Genomic DNA, 25,706 nt, shown 5'->3' on the forward strand with positions numbered 1-25,706 from the left:
AAGGAGAACCTGGGCTGAATTTCAGCTTCTCTTTGTCACTTCAGCCGGGCACCCTTAAGCAGGGAGCAACCTGCCTAACTGTACATGGCAGCCCTGCATACACCAGAAAGCCTAAATTATACGGATGAGGGCAGTGCCAGTGAAATGCTGGCTGCCACAGTTAGCATGACTCCTCAGCCATTGCTGGAATTATGCATCTTGTTCCAAAGAGTGAAGCTCTCTACATATCCTGAGTGTGAGATGGCCCGGCCTGGGCACGGATGGCTGGCATTGCTTCCCCCCAGACATTGGTGGGAAGTGTGGGAGGTGCTCGCTTGGGCTCTGCTCTCCCACGGGAAGCCCCAGAGATATGCGTACGTGTTTGAAGTTCCTGAAGGGCACGAACTGGACGATGTCTCGAAGAACAGGCTCTCCCTTCGGTGACCTCAGAATGCCATCGTCACCGTCCAGCATCTGCATGTCACTGAAGTCAGCGTTGCCCACCCCGACGATGATGACCGACATGGGGAGGTGGGAGGCGTGGACAATGGCCTCCCTGGTGTCAGCCATGTCCGTGATGACACCGTCGGTGAGGATCAGCAGGATGAAGTATTGCTGCCATTGACCGGAGACCAGGTGAGCACGGGGACCGAGGGGTGGGGGAGACAAGGACAGTACCAGTTATGCACCGGGGCTGGCTTCTGTGCATACTGACCACGGTGACAGTGCTGACAGACTTTTAATGAGTCCTGTGTTGACGGCCCTAAAGACTGGAGGTGACAATGAATGGAGCTTCGATGCAGGGATAATAATTGTGGGTTAATTCTAAGAATCACCTTAATGGCAGTTACACAGTACAGTGTGGTGGACAGAGCAGCGGAGGGGAGGCAGGAGGGGCCGGCCTCGAAGCCTCCACTCTCTGAGCTCCTGGGAGAACTCCTTACCTCCTCTGGGTCTACACCCCTTCACCTCCTGAGGAGTGGAACTAGACTGTTTAACCCACCCTCTTCAGCTGGGGGATCTTTCAGAGCCTGTAGCTGTACTGCCCAATACAATAGCCACTAGCTCCACATGACTACTGAGCCCTTGAAAAGTGGCTAGAGTAATAAGATTTTAGTTTTATTTCATTTTAATGAATTCAAATTCAACCTTCAAAATGAAGACTTGATTTGGTTATTGGAAACCTTTTAAGTACGTTTGGAACAACTCAGGTATGTGAATCTAGTTTCTCAACTATTAATCCTATCAAGTATTTGCAGTGATTCTAGATCTACAAGTATTCTAGATCTACAATCTAGATCAAGTATTTGCAGTGATAATTTAGTATCCAGCTTAAGTTGATGTCAGTATAAAATACACATGGGTTTTGAAGACTGAGTACAAAAGAAAGAATGTAAAATATTTTATTAATAACTTTTTATATGGAACACATATTAAAATGAGGATATTGTGGTTGTATTGGGTTAGATAAAAACATATGATTAAAATTAATTCCCTTGATTCTTTTAACTTTTAAAAATGGGGCTATTAGAGAATTTAAAATTGCATATACAACTCCGTAACATTTCTGGTGGACAGCACTAGTCTAAAGCATTGCTAGCAGAAGGTGTGGGTTGCTGCCTCTTCCCCTGAAGGCCATGCACCATGGTCTAGTTTGAGTGTGCTTGTGGGTGCTGAGCTCCTGTGGCTTCTTGCTCCAAGTCCCAGCTCCCTGCATGCAGCCTGGCTGGCCTCCTTCCACCTGGGTAGGTTGGCAGGTGGCACATCTGAGAACAAGACTGGATAATATATTCTGTATTCATCAGCACAGGGAGGGCTTAGGACTTGCTATGGGGTCTGGAAAAGGCAGGCCATCAGAAGTCATCACTATTGTTAGTTGTGAGTGGCGTCATAATAGCATCTGCTGTGAGATGGGGGGGAAGCAGGGCACTGGGATGCTAACTCATGTCAATCTAATGTAATTTTTGCAAGATGCCCAACATCTGCAGGGAGTAAACGTAGGATTAGTAAGTCATTCCAAGTTGCCATTCTTCAAAGAAGAGAGGCTGGATAGAATAGCCACATTATGAAAACACCTGGTTCTGAGAATCATACTTAAAAGGTTGTGCATAGATTGTTAAAGGTTCCCGCTTCTCTCTGTAAATCTGAAAAAATATTTTAAACAAAATAACATGTCAAAAGTGCAACTGGAGGCACTGAACAGCAATTCACACTATGATGAAGATGGTCACATGTTCTAAATGTTTTCCATGTATTTAATATAAAGACTAATTCTGTTCCATGTCCATTAATTAACTACCCACCCCTAGTTCTAGGTGACCAACCAATTTTCAAATGCATTTGAGTTGTACATTTGTATCCATACCCATGCTCTTTGAGTCTTACATAGTCAGAAAAAAGGTGGCCTGGGAGTTTGGAGGAAGGTTTTAGTAGGATGACCTGATGGTGCAGCTAGGGGCAGTAGGAGGCAACTTGATGGTTGGGACAGAGGGAAGGAGTAGAGAATACACCAAATCATAAATCAACTCCCTAAGTTGTGCCCTGGAAGGCCAGGTGGATGCCACACTTGGAGGGAGACTGTTTCTTTTTTTTTTTTTTTTTTTTTTTTTTTTTTTTTTTTTAGGGAGACTGTTTCTGACTCAAAAGCAGATGGGCCTTTGTGTGAGTCACACTTTTGTGTCCTCCTCCTTCTTTCTCCACATCCCCCAACTCCCATTTGATCTGATCTTTGTGGACCAGAGGTTGGACCCCCCTACCTGCTCAATGCCTCCAGGAACAAAAACATCTGATAGCCACCTTACCACATCAAGAAGTTTTAGAGTTGAAATGGTCTAGAGACAGGGTTTGGAAAATATTTTCTGTAAAAGGACAATAATTAGTATCTTAGCCTTTGCAGGCCACAGTGATCTCTGTCCAACAACCTAACCCTGCTAGTAGAGTGTGAGAATAGCCATATAGCCATATTCAATATTTAATATGAACAGGCATGGTGATGTTCTGATAAAACTTTATTGATGGATACCAAAGTTTGAATGTCATATAATTTCCCTGTGCCATGAAGTTATTCTTCTTTTGATTTTTTTCAACCATTTAAAAATGTAAAAGCCATTCTTCGCTTGTAAGTCATTGAAATACACTGCAGAATGCAGTTTGTTGACTTTTTATATAGAGCAGGGATTTTATTTTATTTTTTAAAGATTTTATTTTTAAGTAATCTCTACACCCAACATGGGGTAGAATTATACAATCCCGAATTTACAACCCTGAGATCAAGAGATGCATGTTAGAACATGCATCTGAGCAAGCCTTGGGACCTTAGAGCAGGGATTCTTAACCTGGGCCTGTGGACTGCTGAAAGACTTCAGACAGTTTGTGAACTTCGGATAAATTACATTTTAGTTTCACCAACCGAAATTTATAATTTTTTCAATTATAACCAACAAATAGAATTAATTTTAACTGTACTCATGACTTAGTCACCAAAAGAAATCACAGAATATTTTCCTGTCATATTACAGCAACTGCAAATATCTTACTATATCATTTATATCAACACTACTTAGAATTTACAGAATTATTAGACTAGTTATTGGTTCTCATAATTTAATGTTAATAAAAGAAGCATTTTATTACTATATTTATCATGCTTCTTAGCCACACTTAAAAAATTTTGCTGAATGCATTTCAATATATTTGGTTTATTTTAATATATAGTTTATTTTGTGTACTCAAAAGCATTTCTGAGGAAGGGTCCTTGGGCTTCTCCAGCTGTTAATGGTGTTCAGGGAACAAAAAAGGTCCAGAACCTCTGATCTGAAAAGATTGTCAGGATTCGAGAATCTGATCCTTCAAGGTTCAATCTAGCTAAAGGTAATAGGCTGAAGACTGCTGGATCAAAATCCTGATGGAAATTTCCAATAAAGCAAGCAGTAGTTTCTTCCAAAGTCAGGCTAGAAAATGTTCACAGATGAAATATCATAGTCTCTGAATGAACTTGAACGAACTTTGTAAGGAGGGGATTTTTTTTTTTCAATTTGTGTAAGAGTTCCATAAAATTGAGAAGAAAGTCTGACAGCCATGGACTCCCTGCACAACTTGCCAAAGAGGTTCAAGGTTAGAACCCTTAGCAATCAGTGATAACAAGGGCCCCTAGACCATGCACTCTTCAAAGAACAGGGAAAATCTCTGGGAAAAAACATCAGTGTTTTTGGCCTATAGGATAAATTATTTGGGGCTATATGGATTAGATGCTTCCTCCACTGATTCATTATCTGTGCTTTCAGAGCAGACCCACCTGACCTTGGGAGAGTGAGTCATGGTCAAAAACTCATGCTGGCTTATATCAGGCCCAAATCCTGACCAATGTCAGTCATGTTCTCTTTTTATTCTTGTAGATCTCAGTATTCCAGAGGAGCTGGGATCATTACGTTTTCAAACTGGGCTCTGGGGAGCCCTGGGGATACCTTAGATGTTCTTGGGGATAAGGAGGTAAAGGAGAACAGACAAATTTGAATTTCATCCCTTAGTCCAGATTTAGCAAGAATAATCTATTTTCTTAAAATCTATTTTAAATGTTGGGTTTCTGAACAATTATCATTTGAAGAGTTTGAATTTGAAGTTCCAGTGATGAAAAAAAGTAAAAAAAAAAAAAAAGAAAAAAGAATAAAATGATATTACTCAGCCATTAGAAATAACAAATACCCACCATTTGCTTCGACGTGGATGGAACCTGGAGGGTATTATGCTGAGTGAAATAAGTCAATTGGAGAAGGACAAACATTATATGGTCTCATTCATTTGGGGAATATAAAAAATACTGAAAGGGAATAATGGGGAAAGGAGAAAAAATGAGTGGAAAATATCAGAAAGGGAGACAGAACATGAGAGACTCCTAACTCTGGGAAATGAACTAGGGGTGGTGGAAGGGGAGGTGGGCGGGGGGTGGGGGTGACTGGGTGACGGGCACTGAGGGGGACACCTGATGGGATGAGCACTGGGTGTTATTCTATATGTTGGCAAATTGAACACCAATAAAAATAAATTTATAAAAAAAAGAATAAAATGAAATACTGATCCTGTCCAACCCTTATACTTAAATCTTGCATCAGTGAGAATTCAAATTTGCTCCATGGCCTCTGTATGTTTGGCAAGATGGAGGTGCCATTGACTGTTAGAAGTATAATTTTCAGATGAATGTTGAGGAGGAAAATCTGACTGGCATGGGTGGATGGAGACAGTGAGATAGATTCCCTTTTGCTTTGAAGGAGAGTAAAGTAAGGGACGGTAGCTAAAGGGTAAAGTAGTGTCAAGGGAGAGATTTTAACTCAAATAGATATAGTCTGTTTTATTTGCTAATGGGAATGAGTCTGTTTTATTTGCTAATGGGAATGAGCCTTCAGTAGAAAGGGGAAATAGATGATAAGGAGAGAGGAGGAACATAACTGCTGGGTCAATGTCCTTGGATAATTGAGAGGAGATGTGTTCCAGTACACAAGAGGTTAACATCAGATATGAGCATGGTCATCCAGCTATTCTAATATGAGGAAGGCTGAGAACCTGGGTACAGTGCAAATAGCTTGGATGAGTTCATGTCAGCAGTATATGATATCTTCTTCATGCAAATGCAGTATCTTGGAACCCAGGATAAAATTAGAGAAAATTTCAGACATCAGCAACATTCTACTAAATCTGAAAAAAAAATTAAGAAAGCTAGAAAAGAAGTATATTGGTATCATCAAAAATGATATATAGAAAAGTTATTATGAAAAAAAAAAAAAGAAAAGTTATTATGGTAATATACTGAACTCTAAAATTTTAGGAGAAGAAACCAAATTCTGTTTGGCCTTGTTACCTTGATTTGCAATTTTCTTAAGAAAGCCATGAATAGAATGTGAAACAAATATTTGCCATGATATTTTGTGCTGTTGCATTTGACTACCAGGGTCAGATTTATCCATTGTTTTACTTCTGTTTAGCTTTTCTTTGATCTGTAGTATGGGTAGTATGGGTATATGGGGAAGAAGATTTTTGGATGTCCCCCACCCCCACCCCACCCCCAGGATCATGAGGTGGCTAATGACCCGTACTCTGGTGACTATAGTAGCTTCCACTGTTGAGTGTCTCCTGTGTTCAGTTCAGGTAATGTTGCAGACATTTGAGATGTGTCACCTCTAAGCCTCACAATAACCCAGCAGAGATGGGTATGATTATCTCTATTTTTCAGAAAAGGAGATTGAGGATAGGGGAAGGTTAAGGCATTTGTCCAAACTCACACAGGTAGAGAATGTTTGGATTTGTTGCCAGAGTGGGATGGATGCGATGGCCAATATCCAGGTAAATGCCCATTAGCAGGAGGACCAGCCCTCTCCTTACCGATGCCTCCTTGGTGTTAGTCTCCTCTGATGCTGACTTGGCAACCTTCTGAATGATGGGGGCGATGTTGGTAGGACCGTAAAGCTGGAGTTTAGGAAGGCAGCTCTGATAGGCTTCCACAACTCCTTGAATTCCTAAGGTGAAATTGGCAAAGATCAGAAGTTCAAGTAGTCCTCTCAAATACATGTGTAATCAAACACACAGAGAAATAAAGCGTTTAATTGCCCCTAGTCATCCTTATCAACATCACATTTATATCCATGAGGTAAAAAAGAAAACACCACATCCATGGTGGTGTTGCCTATCCTCCTGCCGAAGTCATTCTCTTTCAAAGCTCAAGTCAAGCAACCATTTCCACAAACTTTTCCCTAATGTTCTACTTCACACATACGATTTCATTAGATCCTCATAGCACAATGAAATAGATGTTATACCTCTTTTATATGTGAGAAAACTGAAGCTCAGGGAGGTTAAATGATCTGCCTTAGGTCACACAGCAAGTGAGTTGTAGTCTTAGGATTTAAGACCAGGTCTTGTCTGGCTCTATCTAGGGGCTGAACTATTAGCCACTAGGCAAGTCAGCTTTACTGTTTCTCTAGTTTTCATACCACCGACTGACTCTCCTCTAGTATACACCATCCTGGGCCACCCCTAGGAGTCATGTGTACATGGTTTCATCATCATTATTTAATGTAATATGCTGAGGAATTTTTGGCTGGAAATAATGCAACACTGACCAAAGCCTTTGAGAAGGCTCTTTCTGGCACAAAACCATAAAGGTACTTGTTTGAAGTCACTGAGGTCATATCCTTTGTCAGCACGTTGATAGTATCAAATGATTTCCATGTTTCCCCTTCTCCTTATTCTTTCACGGAGAGGAAGTTTTGAAAAAAAAATACCTAATGAAAACTTGGAAAGCAGAAAGAAGGGTAGCTAATCACTGCCCATGGGGTAAATTTCTCCCCCCTGTTTTTGTTTTGTTTTTTTTTTGGCCAGAGAAATCCAGAATTGGCATCAATACTCTTGGTGTAAGCTCAAGATCTCTTCTGCATTCTGTCTTTTATAACTATTTTTTTTTCTCTGTTATTGGCTTTTCATTGTCTTTGGAGTAGCACAGTTTATTTGGAACGAGGGAGCCTACTTCTCTGCTGTGGACAGATGACTGTGGATAACTGACACACTGCATCGGAGCAGAGAGACTAAAATAGGAAAGGTAAACACAGAAGGGCTGTGAGACCTCAGCTTTCTTTTATGTGTGATTTACCTGCACATTCTGGGTTGTCTTCATTAAAGTTGATTGCAAAGTCGTGAGAGACCTAGACACCAATTAAAATTTTAAAAAAGGAAGAAAGGAGAATTACAACTTTAATCCAGTAAGGAGGCACTGGGGTTTAGAGTTTGCAAACAAATGCCCATTACATTCATTATGTGTTAAGCAGCAGGAACCATTTTAAGCCTTTACACAATCAATCTGAGATGGAGGGTGAATTCTAAGCTCCCTGTGGTGTTGAGGTGACAGGAAGACTTTCCAGAATCAGATAAATGCTGGCAGGAGAGGAGAATAAGGCAAATAAAAAAGAAATCGAAGAAAAGATTTCTGAAAAATGTAACTCCAAATAGCTTCCAGATTGAACTGGCCACAGCCTAGAGGCTTAGATTTGGCTGAGCTCTATTTGGACCCAGTGATAAAAACAATGATAGCTCAATAACGCAAGCTGTCTGCCCAACATGGTGATGGTTATGAAGTCTCCAGCTAAGCTGTTGACATTTAAGAATCATTCTAACATGATATGCAGAAATATAGGGCAGGAGGATTTTCACATATACACAGTTAAAATAGACTCTACTCTTGGAAAAGTAATAAAGCAATACTTTTACTTTTCCAACACAAATTCCCTTACCTGGCAGGACCTATGCATAAGTCCGAAAAAGGTATTGTTTCCTTTTTTGTTTCTAAAACCTGATAAACAGGAGGGATGTTCTGGCATCTGGACATTTTTATTGGATCTTTTGAAATTATACAGAGATTTCCATTTCAAAGGTGATTTCCATGCCCTGACTCTTTTGGGGGCTAGAAGATAGGTCATCTATCTATAGGTGTTAAAAGATGCCTCTTTTCTTAGTGTTGGTGCCCTATCCCACATTTCCTTGTCCTGAGCACATCCAGGCAAGTCAGCTGACTTCCAACCATCTTACCTTCTCAGGCCTCCGGAGCCTGCTTTGGCTGCCTAGCTGAAAATGTTGAGAAACTAATGTTTTTGGGGAGCAGCCCTTAATCACTCAAGGGATGACAGGACATGGTGTATCAATACCCCAGCTCTCTTACCCCTTAGGGTCTGTGCATGCCCTACATTGTCTCCCTGGGGCCCCCAGAAGAATTAAGCTCTAGCTGCCCACAGTGGTAACTGGCTTCTTAGCACACCCTATGTTGACCTCCCCCCTCCATTCTTCCACCCTCTGTTGAGGTTTCTTCCACCTCTCAAATAAACAACTTGCAACCAAATCTTTCTTTCAAAGTCTATCCCCCAGAGAGTGCAAGCTAAGACATTAGTGCTTGTGGCTCAGTTTCAAGGCAAACTCAGATTTTATCCTAAAGAAGTCAATTGTGATAAACTTGCTGGATGTATCTGACAGACTGAGACCATTGGTGCCTGTCAGGGCAGAGGGGAAATTAGGCATGGAAAAGGGGCATTTGCATGACTTTTTGAGAGCAGCGATGAGGAAGTGAGAGGGATGCTCTTTAAGACAGCAGGAAGAATAAGTTAGCTGACAGGCAGTGTGGAGCCAAGGGATCAAATGAGCATGAGGACTTCAGGAAACAGCAAAAAGGATGAGTTACTCCAAAAGGGGGGCCAGGCAGGTGTCACAGATGAGAAAAGGCCTGAAATAAGTGTACTGCATACCTTTGGCCTTAGTCCTGCTGGCCAAGCTGAGACCAGAAGACTACCTGGTGGGGATGTGGTGAAAGATGCTCAAGCATCTCTGGATAATTGGACAGGTGATTGTTTTTTTGTTTTTGCTTTTTAAAAATATATTTATTTATTTGAAATAGAGAGAGGGAGGGGGGGAGAGGGCAAGGGAGAGAGACACAGAGAGAATCTCAAGCAGATTCCCTACTGAGTGTGGAGCCTGACACAGGGCTCTATCTCATGACCCTGAGGTCATGAACTGAGCTGAAATCAAGAGTTGGACGCTTAACCAACTGAGCCACCAAAGAAACCCATGGATTGGTGGTTATTGAGGCACATCTCATTTTCAAAGCTCAGGAACTCTGGGAAGAAGGTTGGTACCCATTTGCCCACATTCTGGAATTGATACCCCACTGAAGGGGCCAGCATCCTCAGTTTTAATTCTTGCATTTGTCATCTTTTAATCTTAGTGTTGCCAGGTCTTTTAGTTTTTCCAGAGAGGTGAGAAATCTGACATTGTATATGAAATTGTTTAATTCTTTAAAAAATTGTGTCCAATATAATACATTTGTGGCCTGAATAATGTCTACAGGTCACCAGCCAGTAACTCCTGTCCCATGTTCTTCCTCCCCATGTGCTCAATTTCCAACAAATACTTCTATAATTTTGTAGCCATGGCTAGCAGGGAAGATAGTGTGGGATATAAGGCAAACAAGAAAGAGGACAGGTCAGAGAGACACACCACTCCATCCACTGCTCTTCCAGCAGTAACAGGGGTATGGATTCTTTTCTTTCAAAAAAGTACACAAAAGGGAAAAGTGCTTGGTCTGGCAGCTCTGGTGTGGGAGAAAATGTCAGCATTTTTCTCCTGCCCTGTGACTCAATCAGTAAAAGGGAAACTGATGACTGAGCAGTATTGCTTCCACTTAGCTTGTACCTCAGAGGAATTGGTAAAGCTGGGGCAGGGACTTTTCTGTCTCTCCAAGGCCCTTCTACTTGTGGGAGCAGAGTTCTCTGGGGAGAGTGTCCCACAGGAGCATCTGGTATACCACAGCACAATGCCTCAGCTCCACTGCAGTGCAAATCTCTCTTCACAATCTTTGCCTTCCTTGTTTGTGAGAAATGACTATCAAATAGGACTCCAGTGTTTTCACAGAAACCTTTCAGCTTCCCAATACTTGAAGCCACAGTGGTTATCATTGGAACTTTCAGGACTTCTCTGTGTCTCTCCCTCACACAGGCCTGTTGCTCAGAGACTTGGAATGAGGGGCATCTGTAGACATTATTGTCACAGACTTTCACAGTTGGCATTGTTGGTAGGACTTTTATCTGGGGGATATCTGAATAGATAGGTTCTGAGCCAGTGGAGAGCAACTACCTGAGTGTTTTCTCAGTCTTTGACCATATCTGTTAAGAAGCTCAACATGACCCTTCATTTGGACCTCTGAGAAGACCTATCCAGAATACCAGGAGATTGAGTTTTATCAAAATATAGGCTCCAGTGAGCTAATCTCACTAGTTCTGAAGACCATTTCTGAGTTTTGGGGCTCTACTTACATAGTTTTATCAAGGGCCAAAAGTGAACTCCTGTGAGAAAAGTGCAAGTTATTCTTTGGCTACAGCAAAGGATCTGCTCACTCACCGTGTACTCTGGGGGTATCCTGGCACCAAACCCAAAGGCTGGGAACATCTTGTCACTGTAAAAAAAAAAAAAAAAAAAAAAGAAGTTGCTTCATTTGTTCATCTAATGAGGAAGAAAAACATGAACCTTCATTACCTCACTAGGACGTTACTATGTCAAATGCTGACTCATGCTTCTTGATTATCTATAGTAAAAAGGGATAGCAGCAGTAGCACGGGTAATTAAAATCAAGAAGGAATCCCCAAAGTTCATTACAGTCATTAGTCTGCAATGTCTTCCCATAACTTTTTGCTAGATTTGTTACTATGGAATAAAATGGCCCAGGATTGCCTCAACTCTCCTATGCCAATTTTCTTGAAAAGTGATCATGAGTTACATAACTCCAGTGGTTGACTGTTAGGGTTTTGATATATATTATCCTTTAAAATCTTTGTAGAGAGATATCATTATTCCCATTTCCCAGGGTGGGGAAATGCCTTGGGAGGTAAAGTGATTTATACAAGATCAGGCTGCTAGTTAGAGCCAGGGTTCAAATCCAGACAAGTCTAAATCCAAAGAGATATTAAAAAATCAGTGGGAAGCTTGTAAGGCTAGCTAACTGTCAGAGCTTGGTTCCTTCTACAGGACTCATTGTGTCCATTACTTTAACTCATACAAACAATGATACATTGTTTACATTTTTTTTTTGTCTCCTGAATGCAAAAGGATGCTGTTTCTTTTGGCATTAATATCTTTACATCTCCACTGCCTTTCTGTCTCAAACTGTCCCTTGCCCCTCTCTTCAGCATAATACTTGCCATAGAGTGTGTGCACAATAAATATTTAATGACTGGATAACTCATGATTTGAATCATGGCTTGGTTTATCTTATGCATATTGAAATTCTCTTAATTTACTCATTCATGTATGTTATATTAATTCCTTACTATACTATAGGTGAGATGATGGAGAGAAGAATTAACCTTAATTGCACATATAATGTGCTGGGTATGATGGTAGGCAATGTACATTTTTATTTGATTCTCATGCAATTCTTGAAGTTCCACTTACTTATTATTCCTGCTTATAGGTGAATAAACTGAATCTTGAGAAGTCTAAGAAAATGGCCTAAGGTGTTTACCAGGGAGGATTGTGTGATTCTAAAGGCCATGTCTTTTATGCTGTCCCATTATGGTTTAATGATTGTATATAGCATTAAATGTGACTTCCTTCTGGAACTTGCAGTAATGGGGTCCCTTGGCCAAACTATAAATAAGACTCTCCTTAGGCAAATTTTGTTTCAATGGGGCTCTGGAATTTTGCTCTTGGCAGAGGCATATCCTTCTCATGCCATCTTCCTTTTATTTTCTCTCCCATTAAAAATACAGCTGAGATTTATTCTTGGAACAATCCCTACATTTCTCTGTTCTTTGCAGAGTTAGCCAAAGAAAAAAGGAAATTCAGATTAGGTCTCACGGTCCCTGAATGGCTCTGTCAACAAAAGGGGACCCCCTCAAGGCTGACAGAGAAGTCAAAGTACAAAAACCAGATTTTTACTCATCACCATCAGATTTAGAGGTCTTTAGTAGCCAATGAAGGCTTTGATAAAACTTCACCAAAATGCAGCCAAGCTGAGCAGATTTGGGGTAAGGGTTAGGAGATACAAGGAAGCCAACATTCTTTAAAATTAGTCAAGTTTGCCAGAAAACCACCAGCTCTCTCTTTTCCTCACTGTTGTGTAGATACGAGCTTTGTGGTACATTGCATCTGGCATATAGTAGAAAAGGTATTAATACTGGTAAATAGAAAAACACAACAGCTTATAAAGGATTAGCCACAGCTCTGAGAAAAAATACTTCCGGTCCTTGGAAATACTGAAATACATTGCCTCAATAATTTCTCCTTAACCAAGACAAGGGGAGCAGGTATGGATAGGAATCTGTGAGGGGGAGTTCAGAGGTACTTTTGGGGTAAGTCTGGAAGAAAACTTTTCAGGGTGGCGAATGGGTCCTGGTTCTTCCAACCCGGAGATGTCTCAGAAGTCAAAACAGAAACCTGAGTCTCCACACCTTTTATTTTTTTTTCTTTGATGAGTTTAGGAAGGGTGAGATCTAATATTCCATCCCTTTCTAATCACCAAACCAATGTTCCAGCCTTAATGATATTCTTTTTATACCTTCTAAGCCACCCTTGGGGATTTGAAGTTTGCTGAGCATGATGCACTGTTATGTAATTGAGTTTCAAGAGCAAGGAGGTAGGGAAAATGCCTCACCTACAAGAAGAATAATTAATGACCCAGGAGGACATCAATTCTCTGAAGTTAGCCACCACAAAGTCTCTAACTAACAAACATACCAAAGAAAAAATTTTAAGCCTAAGCACAATGGATTTAAACATTCATTATTCCTGATTAAAAATAAAGTAGGTAAAAAAAATAATAAAGTAGGCAGATAGGAGTCTTATGCAAAAGGCAAGAGAAGGCAGGTTGAGCACATAAGCAAGCATTGGTATGCCAGCACATCAAAGAACTTGAGATTGAATCCACCTAGCACTGAGTAAAAGGGCCACTCAGCAACTACTGGGAAAATGATGGGGGGAACTTGCCAACTTGGAAAATTCAATATTACTACGTTGCTAAAGGCAATATTTCTTACTATTAGAATAAAATACTATAAAATACAATAAAAGAGCCCATGTTCTTCAATGGTAATGAGCATGTCGTCCTGAACTTGTTAGTTCAGGACTACTGGATACATGTTAGAGAATGACCTTGGTCAAATGATCACCAGATGGAAGATTCATTTTCAAATACCATTTTTACCCTCCTGTTAAGGAAGACTTTGAGATGAAGAAAGAGAGTAATAAAAATAAAGACAAATTACCTCATCCATAAGGGAACAGAGGCTGACTCATAGCAAAATGGCATTTCAGAACACCTAGACATTTAATTAAGACTATTCTTTAAGACAGTGGTCCTAACACTGGGGTACATGGAAATACAAAGCTCTTCTGGGGATAGGAGACCTGGTGTTTTTTTTTTTTTTTTAAAGGAAATCAGTATTCAGTTTCTCTACTTTCATATATATTCTCTGTTAAAATTGATCTTCTGGGAACACCTGTAATAGAAAGACCTGCTCTCAATTCACACCTTCCCTTTCACAATTATCCTTCTCCTTACCCATTCTGAATCTTAACCACAATGGTGCATTGTTCCAGAGTATAAAAACTCTGCAGTAGAAAATAAGAGAATTAGGAAACAAATCCTTTTGCAAGTCAGGTAGTTGCCAGTTTTTGCTTTGAAAAATTGTAGGAAGTGTTGATATTAGCTGGTAGATCATTAAAAATACATTTTGGTGATAAACCATTATGTGATTTTTTTGATCTATAAATTAGAACTGAAAGAAATGATAATACTGCTAGTCAAACTCTTTCCATTACCACGCACTTATTTACAAGAACAAGTTTCCTAGAATTTATATTTATAAAAACAAAAAATTAGATTATAATTGATGCTATTCTATTCTAGTATTAGCATTTTAGCATTTATTTACAGATATGTAAACTACTTGGGGGAAAAACTCCACTATTTTTTTCATTAAAAATTTTTTTTATTTTTCATAGACAATAACTAGATATTGACATTTCCAATATATTTATGTTATTTTGATCAATTATGCACTAACATTGGTTGTGATACTCAAACAGAAGATTTTTAAAAATATTTTGAAACTTTTCAACACAGAATTTTAGAAATTAGAAATTTTAAAATTTATATTCATATTTTTATTATAGAAATCAATAAAAATTTTGAGCCCAAATCTTAAAGATACATTAGGATGAAATTCTTTGGGGGAGGGGAGTGGAAATACAATTTCATGAAAAAGAAGAAATAATTAAAATTCTCAATTCCAGCTAAAGAGCTTGTTCATGCGTTTTTTAATGGATGATGGTGATTATCACAGAGCTATGGCATTTAGATCCTACTGGATGCATTTACAAGAATTATGTGAGAGTTTTATTTTTAATTGTCCATATTTACAATACACCAGGATTTTCAGTCTTTGTCATTGTTTAAACTCATGATAGAAAACACTGGATTTCAATGTAAGAATGTGTGAGATTACACATTTTTATAAAATTCTTTTCAGGGCTATGTGCTCAGAACCAAAAAGTAAAGGTCATTGGTCTACAATGTTCTTTAGATTCGACACTATAATCCCTTTTTCCTTTTGTGTTCAGTTTATTTTTTATTTTTTTTATTTTTTTTATTTTTATTTTTTTTGTTCAGTTTATTTTTAAAACTAATTAAGAGTATCCAAGATTATAGCTTCTATCATTTACTGACCATAACAGGCAGAGCATGTGCTAGCTAGCCATGTCATGTCTATCCCTACAACTGCTCTGCAAGGCAAGTTCGATAAATCTTCCATTTGAAATCAAGGACACCAAGGCCCATGGAATGGAAACCTCAGAATAGAGGTAGCAGGGCTGGGGGCTGAAACCAGGGTGTTCCTGTCACTAGGACCCCATGTTCTTTCATATTATTTTTAATAATTAATTAATTAAATAAATCAACGAGAGAGAGAGAGAGAGAGAAAGCAAGAGAGAGCACAAACACAAGCAGGGGGAGCAGCAGGTAGAGGGAGAGGGAGAAGCAGGCTCCCCATGGAGCAGGGAGCCCGATGTGAGGCTTGATCCCAGGATTCTGGGATCATGACCTGAGCCTAAGGCAGACACTTAACCCACTGACCCACCCAGGCACCCTAACCTGATGCTCTTTCTATTACCCCTGTTGACTCTGCCCTTCGTAGGAGGCTGGTCTGGACTACAGATTAAGAATAATAAAGGTAAGTCCATCCAAGTTCTAATGACAACAAAGGACAGATTCAGCAAAACTCTGAACATCCCAGAATTTGCCATCCCCAGAAGGCCCCCACCTTGACTACCTCTTCTCCCACAAAGGATAAAGTTTAATCCTTCTCTCTTGATGCAGTCCCCATCCTTACACAGGGCAAGGCTACCCTAACCTTGCCGGGCTGTGATTTATTTACATACATTTACATTCTCCCTGAGATGGTGAACCAACTGGGGGAACATTATGCTTTATTAATTTATCTCTGTCTTTACCATGTGAGGTGCCTGGCAGCCAACAGAGGCTACATAGGTCCTTAGCCATTCCATCTCACTCATCTCACTGATTTAACTCTGGATCTCACCTTGGGATGCCATTAGAAAAATGCCCATGAAAAAATCCTGATTCCTCAGGATGTACACCAGACTAATTAAATCAGGCTCTAGGACGGAGCCCAGGCATTGGCATATTTTAAGACTTCCCAAATGAGGGATCCCTGGGTGGCGCAGCGGTTTGGCGCCTGCCTTTGGCCCAGGGCGCGATCCTGGAGACCCGGAATCGAATCCCACATCGGGCTCCCGGTGAATGGAGCCTGCTTCTCCCTCTACCTGTGTCTCTGCCTCTCTCTCTCTCACTGTGTGCTTATCATAAATAAAATAAAATAAAGTAAAAAATTAAAAAAAAAAAAAAAGACTTCCCAAATGTTTCCAGGGTGCATCCAAGGCTGAGAACCACTGACTGGTGTTGGTAGAGTGGAGGAGGTAGCACTGTGATACAAACCTATCTTCTGATTCTAAACCCAATACCTGTCAGATTGGGCATCAGACCTAAGTCTGCCTCTTAGCACACCATGCAGGAAGACTCCTGCCTCCTTCACAGGTCGCTGACACCTGGGTGTCATTCTGGGGTGGCCACATCCATGAAATGGCAGTCTGTGCTTCCAAACAATGCATTCAGTATCTATACTCTCTTGAGAGCAGATAGACCAGCCTTTGGTTGGAGGATGTGGCAGGTGGTCAGAGACCCACATGTCTGCAGGGCCCAAGGAATGGATGTCACCTTGATCTTGAGCAGCTTGACCAGAACGTTCACGGGAGCTGGGCAAGTGCTACAACCAACAGGGAATACATGAGCTTGTGTGTGTGCATGTGTGTGTGTGTATGTGTGTGTGTGTACCTGTGTGCATGCTTGGGGAGTCCAAGGGGAGAGTATGGGCAGCGTTCTCTTTTTCAGAGGCTCAGGGACAGAGCGGGACTGTCTTCTAGGCTTAGAACCAGGTATTGTGGAAAAGCTTCCCCTTCAAGGCCACCCTGAGAGGGGCTTTGTGCATCTCACCAGCTGTTCTACTCCATTGATCACCTCGTGCTGACCCCTCAGCAATGACTGTACAAGGCAGAAAGAAAAACCCTGGGCTGTCAGAGGCTGGGAGCCATTCTAAGGCTCACGGGGATTAAACACCACGCTGTCGCTGCAGGGGGGGGAAAGACGCCTTCTGTCAGTTTTTATTCAAGTGTTTCTTTTGAACATCAACCTCAGTGACTTTGATGTGAGAATAAATTAATTCCAAAGCCCCAACTTGAAATTTCCTGACTCTGCCTGTCTATTGTCTATCCACCCACGCAGGGGGGGAACTGCCCAACCTTGTCAGTTCTCAAGCGAGCAGCTTGCATTACACGTTCTTCCTGGGAGGCTTTCACGAGAGGCCTGGGCTTCTCAGGCCTGGGCTTCCTTGGCTGTCTCCCCCTTTTAATGCTGAGCTGCCTTCCCTATACATATATGTATACGTATACGTAAAGCTCCACTGAGCCGCAGAAGCCTGATTTTCCTGGACAGTTGGGCCGATCGCTTCGGTATTATCCTATTAAAAAATTTTAAAAGAATCATTTACAATAACTCTTCATGTAGCCCCCAAGGTGTCAGATCTCATTTTTATATCGAATCTGTATTTCTGCATGAATACAAAATGCTCTCTAGGCTTTGCCTGGCTTTTGTTATAAGGAGACAATAGCTCTAAAAGATGCACGGGTCACCCGGATTGTAGTGTCCGCATGTTGCATGTGAGGTAACCAGGAAACGGAGGAAGTTCAGCAGCCAACTCGAGATCATCCCATAAATCTGCTGCAGAACCACAGCCAAGGCTCTGGGCTTTGGCATCTTAGTTTCTGGTCAATTCACCAATCTTTTCTTTGGAATTCAGCATTACACTGCCTTCTCCCCTGAAGAGTCAACTTTATTATTAAGCATGAATTTATTGTATTGTATCAAGTGATTTACCTACTTTATTTCTTTTATGAGCATTTCAAGATATAAAAGTTATTAGTAATCCAGTGGATATCCCTCCACTGCCTTCTTTCTTGCTTCTTATGCATTCACCAGTATACTAAATCATTTGTGTGTGTGTGTGTGTGTGTGTGTGTGTGTGTGTGTTAGAAAGGAGAGAATGACTGTTTTGGTGTCTTGTGGATGTCTGGAGAGTTTCTGGCAGTGGAGATGCGATTTGTCAGTTTTTTTCTTTCCTTGGTGGAACTCTCTATATGCTATATACCCTCTCTAGGAATACTCCCTGTATTTGGGCCAAAAGAAAGCAGAGCTGAAATTCAAGTTGTCTTCAGGGTCAATATCTCAAGGTTAAGTCTAAGAAGTATCACTTCAACAAGGTAATTTAAAATGCTATTGCCCTCTGTTCTAAATTTTTTAAAAATTTTTATTTATTTATGATAGTCACACACACACACACAGAGAGAGAGGCAGAGACGTAGGCAGAGGGAGAAGCAGGCTCCATGTACCGGGAGCCCCACGTGGGATTCGATCCCGGGTCTCCAGGATCGCGCCCTGGGCCAAAGGCAGGCGCTAAACTGCTGCGCCACCAAGGGTTCCCCTGCCCTCTGTTCTAAACATACAAGAAGGCAAGTGTCAGCAAGGGCCTGAGTGTTTAAAGCTGTTTGACTTTACTGGACCTGTTCATTCAGTCCCTGGTTGCCCTCATACCCAGTTGAGTTACTGGCAATGACCGAGCCGAATCCAGAAAATCACCAGCAAGAAGGATACTGATGAGACCTTGTGCATCACCTGTCCTGTTGGTTTCTCTGCACATTGTGGTCACTAGATTGTCTCATTCCTTATAGTGCCTGGGGCAACAGGTTTTGAATATAACTCCCATTAATCATGAGACTAGAAAAAACAGAAATCATGCTATCCCATACAATTTCTCTGAAACTGGAAGACAGAGCCACTTAATTTTCCTGATTTAAAGGGTTAGTTCGTTGCTTCTTATCACTAACTAGCCTTGTTTTACAATCATACTAAGGACTCAACTGAGATTTATCCATATTTATATTTACATTTATATTTACATTCTACCTCAAAGAACCTTCTCAGACAGGTGAACAACTTCACCTCAACCTAGAAATATTGAAAAGGCAAAGTAAATTCAGTTTAATGTAATTTATGTAAATCACAATTCTCTTGGTGGGAAAGGTCAATATTTACCATCAAGGAAAAATAAATGTAATACTTATCTGATCTCAAAATCATGTTTTCTGTATACACACCCCCACACACACATACACACACATACTTCCATGGGCACACACACACGCACATGGGCAGACACACACTCTGCTAGTATTACCAATAGCTTTGAAGTCAGTGAAACACTGTGGTTATGAGATTAAGCAGTGGAATGAATTAGATCTGAGTTCAAATCCTACCATGGGCTGATGCACAGCCACAATGCACAGCCACAATGCACAGATTACTTAACCTCCCTGTGCAGTTCTTTTCTGTTAAATAGTGCCTACTAGGTAAGGCATAATGTGAGGGTTAGATTCAGTACTGTCCAATAAACTGGTGCTTCTCAAACTCCAAAATACATACAAATCATTTGGGAATCTTGTTATCATGAAGATTCTAATTCAATAGGTCTGGGGTGGGGCTCACAATCCTGAATTCCTGGGTGGTGCTGTGCTGCTAGTCCATGGACCACTTTGAGTAGCAAGACATCCTGAAACTTCACAAAATGTAAAGTGGTTTTGCAAGCCAAATAAGAAAGTTGAGAAAGGGTGTGTGTGTGTGTGTGGTGTGTGGTGTGTGTGTGTGTGTGTGTGTGTGTGTGACCAAGGTGAACATGGCATGAACTCAAGTTTCTCTAGGTATGGAGAGGATAAAACATCTGGGGCAGCTTTTATCCTGTTCCTTCATGAGCCTCAGTATGGGTAGCTGCTGGGTTTCATTTCCGTTTTTCTGCCGAGGATCAGCCAGGGAACCATCAGAACCCACAGAGAGATGATAAGGCCTGAGCCAACTGGAAGTCTTGTACCTGTCATAGTCTTGGCAGATCTCCCCCACAGCCACCAAGGCTTTCAGATACTCGTTGGGCTGGTAAGGGTGGATGTAGTGCAGGGAACAGCTGTTCCTGGGGTCTCCGTTTGAGGCTGTGAAATCTATAGCTACCTGGAAGAGAAAATAGGAGAATGGGTGGATTTAAAGTGAATGCATCCTATAGGAATTGTAATCCGCCAACCACACAAAAGACATGGCTTGAGATGGAAAAAGCAGCACATCACATACCCTGCCAAGAAGGAAAGTAAGAGAAGTTACTAATTTGGTTGAGGCCACTTCTGTAGTCTTCCGTTCTCCTCTCCCCCAATGCCAAAACAGAATGTGAGATTGACACGCAGGTCAGAAAGCGCAGCCACTGTTTATCCACATCACCAGGCAGCAGGAGTAAGGGTGGAATATCTGCTCCCCAGGTCATAATTCACTAAGAAACCACTTCTCTGCTCTTCAGGCAGGACAATTCCATCTCAGAGGCAGAGGTAAAATCCCTTAAAACTAAATTCTGTGATAAAGATGTGGTCTATATAAAAATAAGCCATTGTCATGTTTTCATGTGTGGTGAGTTGCAGAGCAACGTGCTGAAGTGGTTATAATACATTTTCTGCAAGAAGCAGCTTCGGGTGAGGCATTCAGCTTTTGGTTTCCATTCATGTGGGAAGTCCTGCCTATAACAGAGAGGAAGCCTGAATGCTATGGCATCATGACTCGGAGGTAGAGAAGAAAAATATCTGTCTTGCTGCCAACTAGATATTATCCTTGAACTTCTTAATTTTTTTCTGACCCCCTAGCATCATTATCTAAATAAGAATTGACTCCTTAACACCCTTAGCAACACCAAATAACAACAAAAGCCTCAAGCCTGGAGAGTGCAAAAATGAGAAGGAACATTTCTTCTGTCTCCCAACATTATTACCGTTTAAATAAAAGTTAACCCAGCAAACACCTCTAAAAAAAAAAAAAAAAAAAAAAAAAAAGCTTTAGCTTGGGAGTGGGCAGAGGTAGGGAAAAGATAATGGGGATTAAAACAAAAGGAGTTGTAGGAAAAGAAAGAAATGTTCATGTTACGTCTTTTCTTTTTCTTTAGGGCCTGTCAGCATCCACTCACAGGCTTACTAATGTCAGAAAGGCTTTATTTTCTCTTATGATCTTGTGGGTGGGAAATGTTATTTGTACATCATGTGACAACATTCCACTATGCCACATAATTGGAGTGTCCCATTGGATTTATTGGGGGAGGGGATGTTACTTCTGGAAGAACAGAGAAAAGGTACTATGTGTTCTGTTTCTGCTCCTAAAAGATCAGCCTGCAAGAGTCAGGTTAATAAGGGACAATGTCCCCAATTCCTTATAATGCTGCCACCAAATCTAAGTGACTAGAAGAGGAAAAAGCTATAGGCTAACAGGAGTTCACTTATAATCTTTCTTTTTTTTCTTTCATAAATTTACTTTCTTCATCAGTGATTTTGTGTCCCCTTTTCTTCCTCACCCCTCCCCAGGATTGTGTGGAAACGGAATTTAAGCAGGATTCAAATTCTATTTTCAGAATACCCTGATGTTTTCAACAAAGGGAATACCAACTGATACAATGCTGGTACTAACAGTGTTTCAAAAGGAAAAAAGGTCATGTGGAGAGAAATCACACGGTATTTCCCTAACCCTGAGATGCCCTCACTCAGATAACAAAGGGAAGAAAGAGAAGAGTAACCTTTGTTAAAACCCTACTCTGTGTCAGACACTATGTTATCTGCTTTCCAGGTATTTTGTTATTTCATTTTCCCTAAAATCTCTGGTACGAAGAGATTGTCATTTCTTTTTATTGATGGAGATCCTGATGCCAAAGGTGATGAAGTTTGCTGGAGACAGAGCTGGGTTAAAACCCAGGTCTATATGGCTCTGAAGACTGCTCCTCTGTTATGCCATTATACATCTAAGAGAACATATGTGGCTGTGGCTAACATGCCAGGATGTCACATGGGTATGTTAGTTCCTATGAAGAATGGAGGGGTTTAGCCTGGAAGTAGTGAGACTAGCTAGAGGCAATAGAGTAACTTAGGAGAGATGAATGGCCTTGAGTGAAAGTTTTTTCTAATCAGAACAGTTGTAAAAGGTAGGCAAAGAGCAATTAAAGTGTGTGTGTGTGTGTGTGTGTGTGTGTGTAATAGGAGAATGTGTTACTGAGGATGACTGGAGGTGATCTAAGAGGACCAGTAAAATCCAGCTGGGAAAAAAGAGAGACAAGAGGTGAAGGTCCTTTTAATCAAGGACTGTGATGAAAAGCTCGAGTGTGGGGGGCCTCCATGTATTCTGTGAATGAGAAGGAGGTGTAAAGCCCTTCAGGACCCATGCATGGGGCCTCAACCAGACAGAGGTCCAAATACATGCAGATTATTTCTGGAAAACTTCTCTAAGAGGAACACCTGGGAGGTGCTTGAGAGATAGTGTTCAAAGAAACCATATATACCTAGGGTCCTCCTGGTTCACGAACCTCAAGCATGCAGAGCCACCACTTAGGCCTTTTGGTCCTGATGAGACACACTTAGGGGTAATGGCACCTCCCACACATATATATAGGGTTTAAAAGGTAAAAAAAAAAATGCTGGGAAGGCCAGGTGTAAAGCCACCTCTTTCCTACTAAAGAAAGCATTTTAGGACTCTAGAAAATTCTAGAGAACGTGGGAATGTTGTTATGGAGATAACCTTGATTCTGCTCTAATTTATCTAAAATGCAAATCATTGGAGGTGTCGAGATGTTGTTATTAATAACCAGTACCTATGGCTCACATAGGTCTGTTTATGAAGTTCGTCATCATGGATCACCACAATCCTCTGCCTGTGCTTCTGGATGCTGCAGTTGAAAACTGTCCCATGCACTGATTACCTGAGTGTCAAGGGTATTCCATGGTGACAAACACAATGCTGGTGTCTTGATAGAAAACCAGAGAATGAAACCAGGTAATACAAAGGCCAGAAGGGAAAAACCTCCATAAAGAAAAATGACAACTCAAGAAACTCAAATGTTCCTCTTTTCCTCCCCAGGCATGGGCAAGATCCTCCAAGTACGCAGGCAGCAAGTGGCAGCATTCAAGTCCGGGTGTATCACCTGAATGAATATGTTGTGTTATGGGGAGAAGTGTGTATAATGTCTGGATGAACACACATAGATTTTGGCAACAATATATTTTAAAATAGAGCAACATATCATAGAGTTGGGGCGAGTGGAAGGCAAGAGAGGTGACGAGGACACAAATTCAAGAAGGCATTCATTGCCTGCTGACCCTGCACTTGCATGATCTCGAGAGTGAATGCCTCCTTTTAAAGTTTGCGCCCTAGGTGCCTCTCTTGCTTTATCTTCATTCTGGCCTTGTTTGTATTTTCATTTTCTATCAACTCTTCATCCTCGGGTTTGGAATAATTCCCTTCTGTTTAACAAACTAGTGTGGAGCAGGGGTGAGAGTGAGAAGGGGGATTGTGACCAGAGAGATTGAGGATAGAAAATGAAGAGCACTTGGTGACTGATGGCTGACAAGATGACATCCTGAGGATAGTGGAACCCTGAAGACCACTGTTAGAAGGTCGGTGTTGGGTTGTTTGCTCTTGGGGTGCTGTGCAGACATATGAATAGGCCTGATGGAAATTTTACTTTTTTTCTGCAGACAGCCCTCTGGGGGCAGGGGAGGGGGGTGGAGGGGTTCCACTTTTTCCACAGGGATGGCCCCAGTGTCTATGACAACCACAGAGGTTATTCTAGCTCCAGAGACTCTGATAGAGCTTTGGGGAAAGGTATGAACTGAAAACTTACCTGGACAAAGAGGAAAGAAACCAATGATCCTTACCACCTACCCCTTTCTGTAGTTCCCACCGCTTATAATAAAAATATTTTATCATTGGCTAGACAGCAAGATAGTCTTAAGTATACAGCAGCTGAAAGATCTTTTTCCTCGCAAGTTATGGTTTCTAATGTCTCCCTGATGAAGCTGGAGATGAAATATCTATCTTCAGGAGGTGGCCCTTCTACCAAGAATTCTCTGTGCTCTTTAAGTTAGCATTAGTGGAAAGAGAACAGAGCGAAAGGTTAGGTTTATTTTAAAAAGCAACAGGGAGGCAGTGAAAGACGGGAATAAGCTGAGAAATAAAAGCAAAGAAAATGACTGAAAAATACCAGTTTGTGGAGGTGGCTACCAACGCCTGGCTTCCTGAATGCTGGTGAGCTTGTGGGGTGGCCACGTTTTCATTTTCTGATATGAAGCATTTACAAAAGCCTGTGGTTCTGGTATGTGCTCCAATCTTCTCAGCAGGCAGCCTGGGAACAGGCGCCCGCCCGTGGCTCTCCCCTTCTGCCCAGGAGGCCTCGCTCATCATTAAGCAGAGCTGTGGAGCAGCTTTGCAAACCCTTGTCAAGTCAGACTGTGCAATGTTCCCTCTATTGCTACCGAGCCTCCGGTGCAGAGCTGCTTCCCAGAAAAGGCTGGAAGCCAATCAGAAGCATCTATCTTCAGACATTCTTAGCTTCTTATATGAAATGAGCCCACTCCTCAGATCCCCTTCTCTTCTGTGACAAACAAGCCATTTGAAACCTCCCGGATATTTTCTAAGGGAAGCTGCTGTGAACCACCTTCTGGTTAGCTGCCTAATTTCTCTGCAATCAATCTGCAGTCAACCTTTGTCATATCATCTGCTGGGGCAGCGGTTTTCTTTCTTTTATGTTTTTTTTTTTTATATTTGTATATAGTTTGGACCCGTATAATAAGCCTGATAGGTAGAGATACTGCTCAGTCTAGACCATTTCTTAAATGACAGGTTAAACTCTTGTGCTTTTCAATTTCCTCAAAACTCCACTAGGGGCAAAGAAATGGGACCCTAGGCTAGATGGAAGGGATCCCCAAGGTCACCTGGTTCATTTCCCACAAACTGCTAAGCATTCCGCTTTTCAACCCAGGGCTCATTCTCATTTCTCAGAGGTCTACACCAGAGTCTGCCAGTATTTAGCTTGGGATATAATGTAGTGATTTCAAACTTAAACTGGGACACAGTGTAGACAGAGGATGCCCGGAAGGTGTTAGGGACTGGGCAGATTGCCTGAGAGAATTCGTAATAGGTGATCTTTTTCTTTAGGCTGGAAGGTTAATCTGGGAGGAGCCCCATTCAGATTATTATATTCTATTACCAAAATGTAGACTATAAAATTGGAGAAAAAGCAAAGCCATACTGTTCTATTTATTTATTTATTTATTTATTTATTTATTTATTTATTTATTTATTTATGATAGGCACACAGTGAGAGAGAGAGAGGCAGAGACACAGGCAGAGGGAGAAGCAGGCTCCATGTACCGGGAGCCCGACGTGGGATTCGATCCCGGGTCTCCAGGATCGCACCCTGGGCCAAAGGCAGGCGCCAAACCGCTGCGCCACCCAGGGATCCCATACTGTTCTTAATGTTAAAAAATTATCAATAATAAAAATGGCCATCTGATAATATGAAAAAATACATTTTGAAGGTCACCTGGACCACTTAAGAATCTGATACAAAATTTATGTCCTTTCATTGGAAAATGCACATACCTAATTCTGCACATAATTTTGGGAGTTCAGGGATGCCCCACAGAATGGGGGCATGATCCACAGAATTGTGGATCCT

The 25,706-nt window shown here is 41.3% G+C and overlaps 1 protein-coding gene and 1 long non-coding RNA gene across 3 annotated transcripts in view; one reads left to right on the top strand and one right to left on the bottom strand.

The window, feature by feature from the left end:
* The window catches only part of CPNE4 (copine 4), a 329,018-nt gene that overhangs the window by 7,362 nt on the left and 295,950 nt on the right, over nt 1-25,706 (bottom strand). The window contains 5 exon segments of the mRNA XM_038570851.1: nt 358-594; nt 6,352-6,485; nt 7,616-7,667; nt 10,903-10,957; nt 20,052-20,185. Coding sequence (XP_038426779.1) covers nt 358-594; nt 6,352-6,485; nt 7,616-7,667; nt 10,903-10,957; nt 20,052-20,185 — 612 coding nt within the window.
* LOC111091932 lies at nt 21,625-25,387 on the top strand. 2 transcript variants are annotated; one of them, XR_005377024.1, is made up of 4 exons: nt 21,625-21,826; nt 22,857-23,023; nt 23,108-23,643; nt 25,339-25,387. It is a non-coding gene; the product is annotated as an uncharacterized LOC111091932 (long non-coding RNA). The 2 variants fall into 2 exon arrangements; XR_005377023.1 differs by having other exon boundaries at nt 21,627-21,826; nt 23,108-25,376.

The sequence above is a fragment of the Canis lupus genome, chromosome 23, assembly GCF_011100685.1.
Source record: "Canis lupus familiaris isolate Mischka breed German Shepherd chromosome 23, alternate assembly UU_Cfam_GSD_1.0, whole genome shotgun sequence".
NCBI classification, from domain to species: Eukaryota; Metazoa; Chordata; class Mammalia; order Carnivora; family Canidae; genus Canis; species Canis lupus.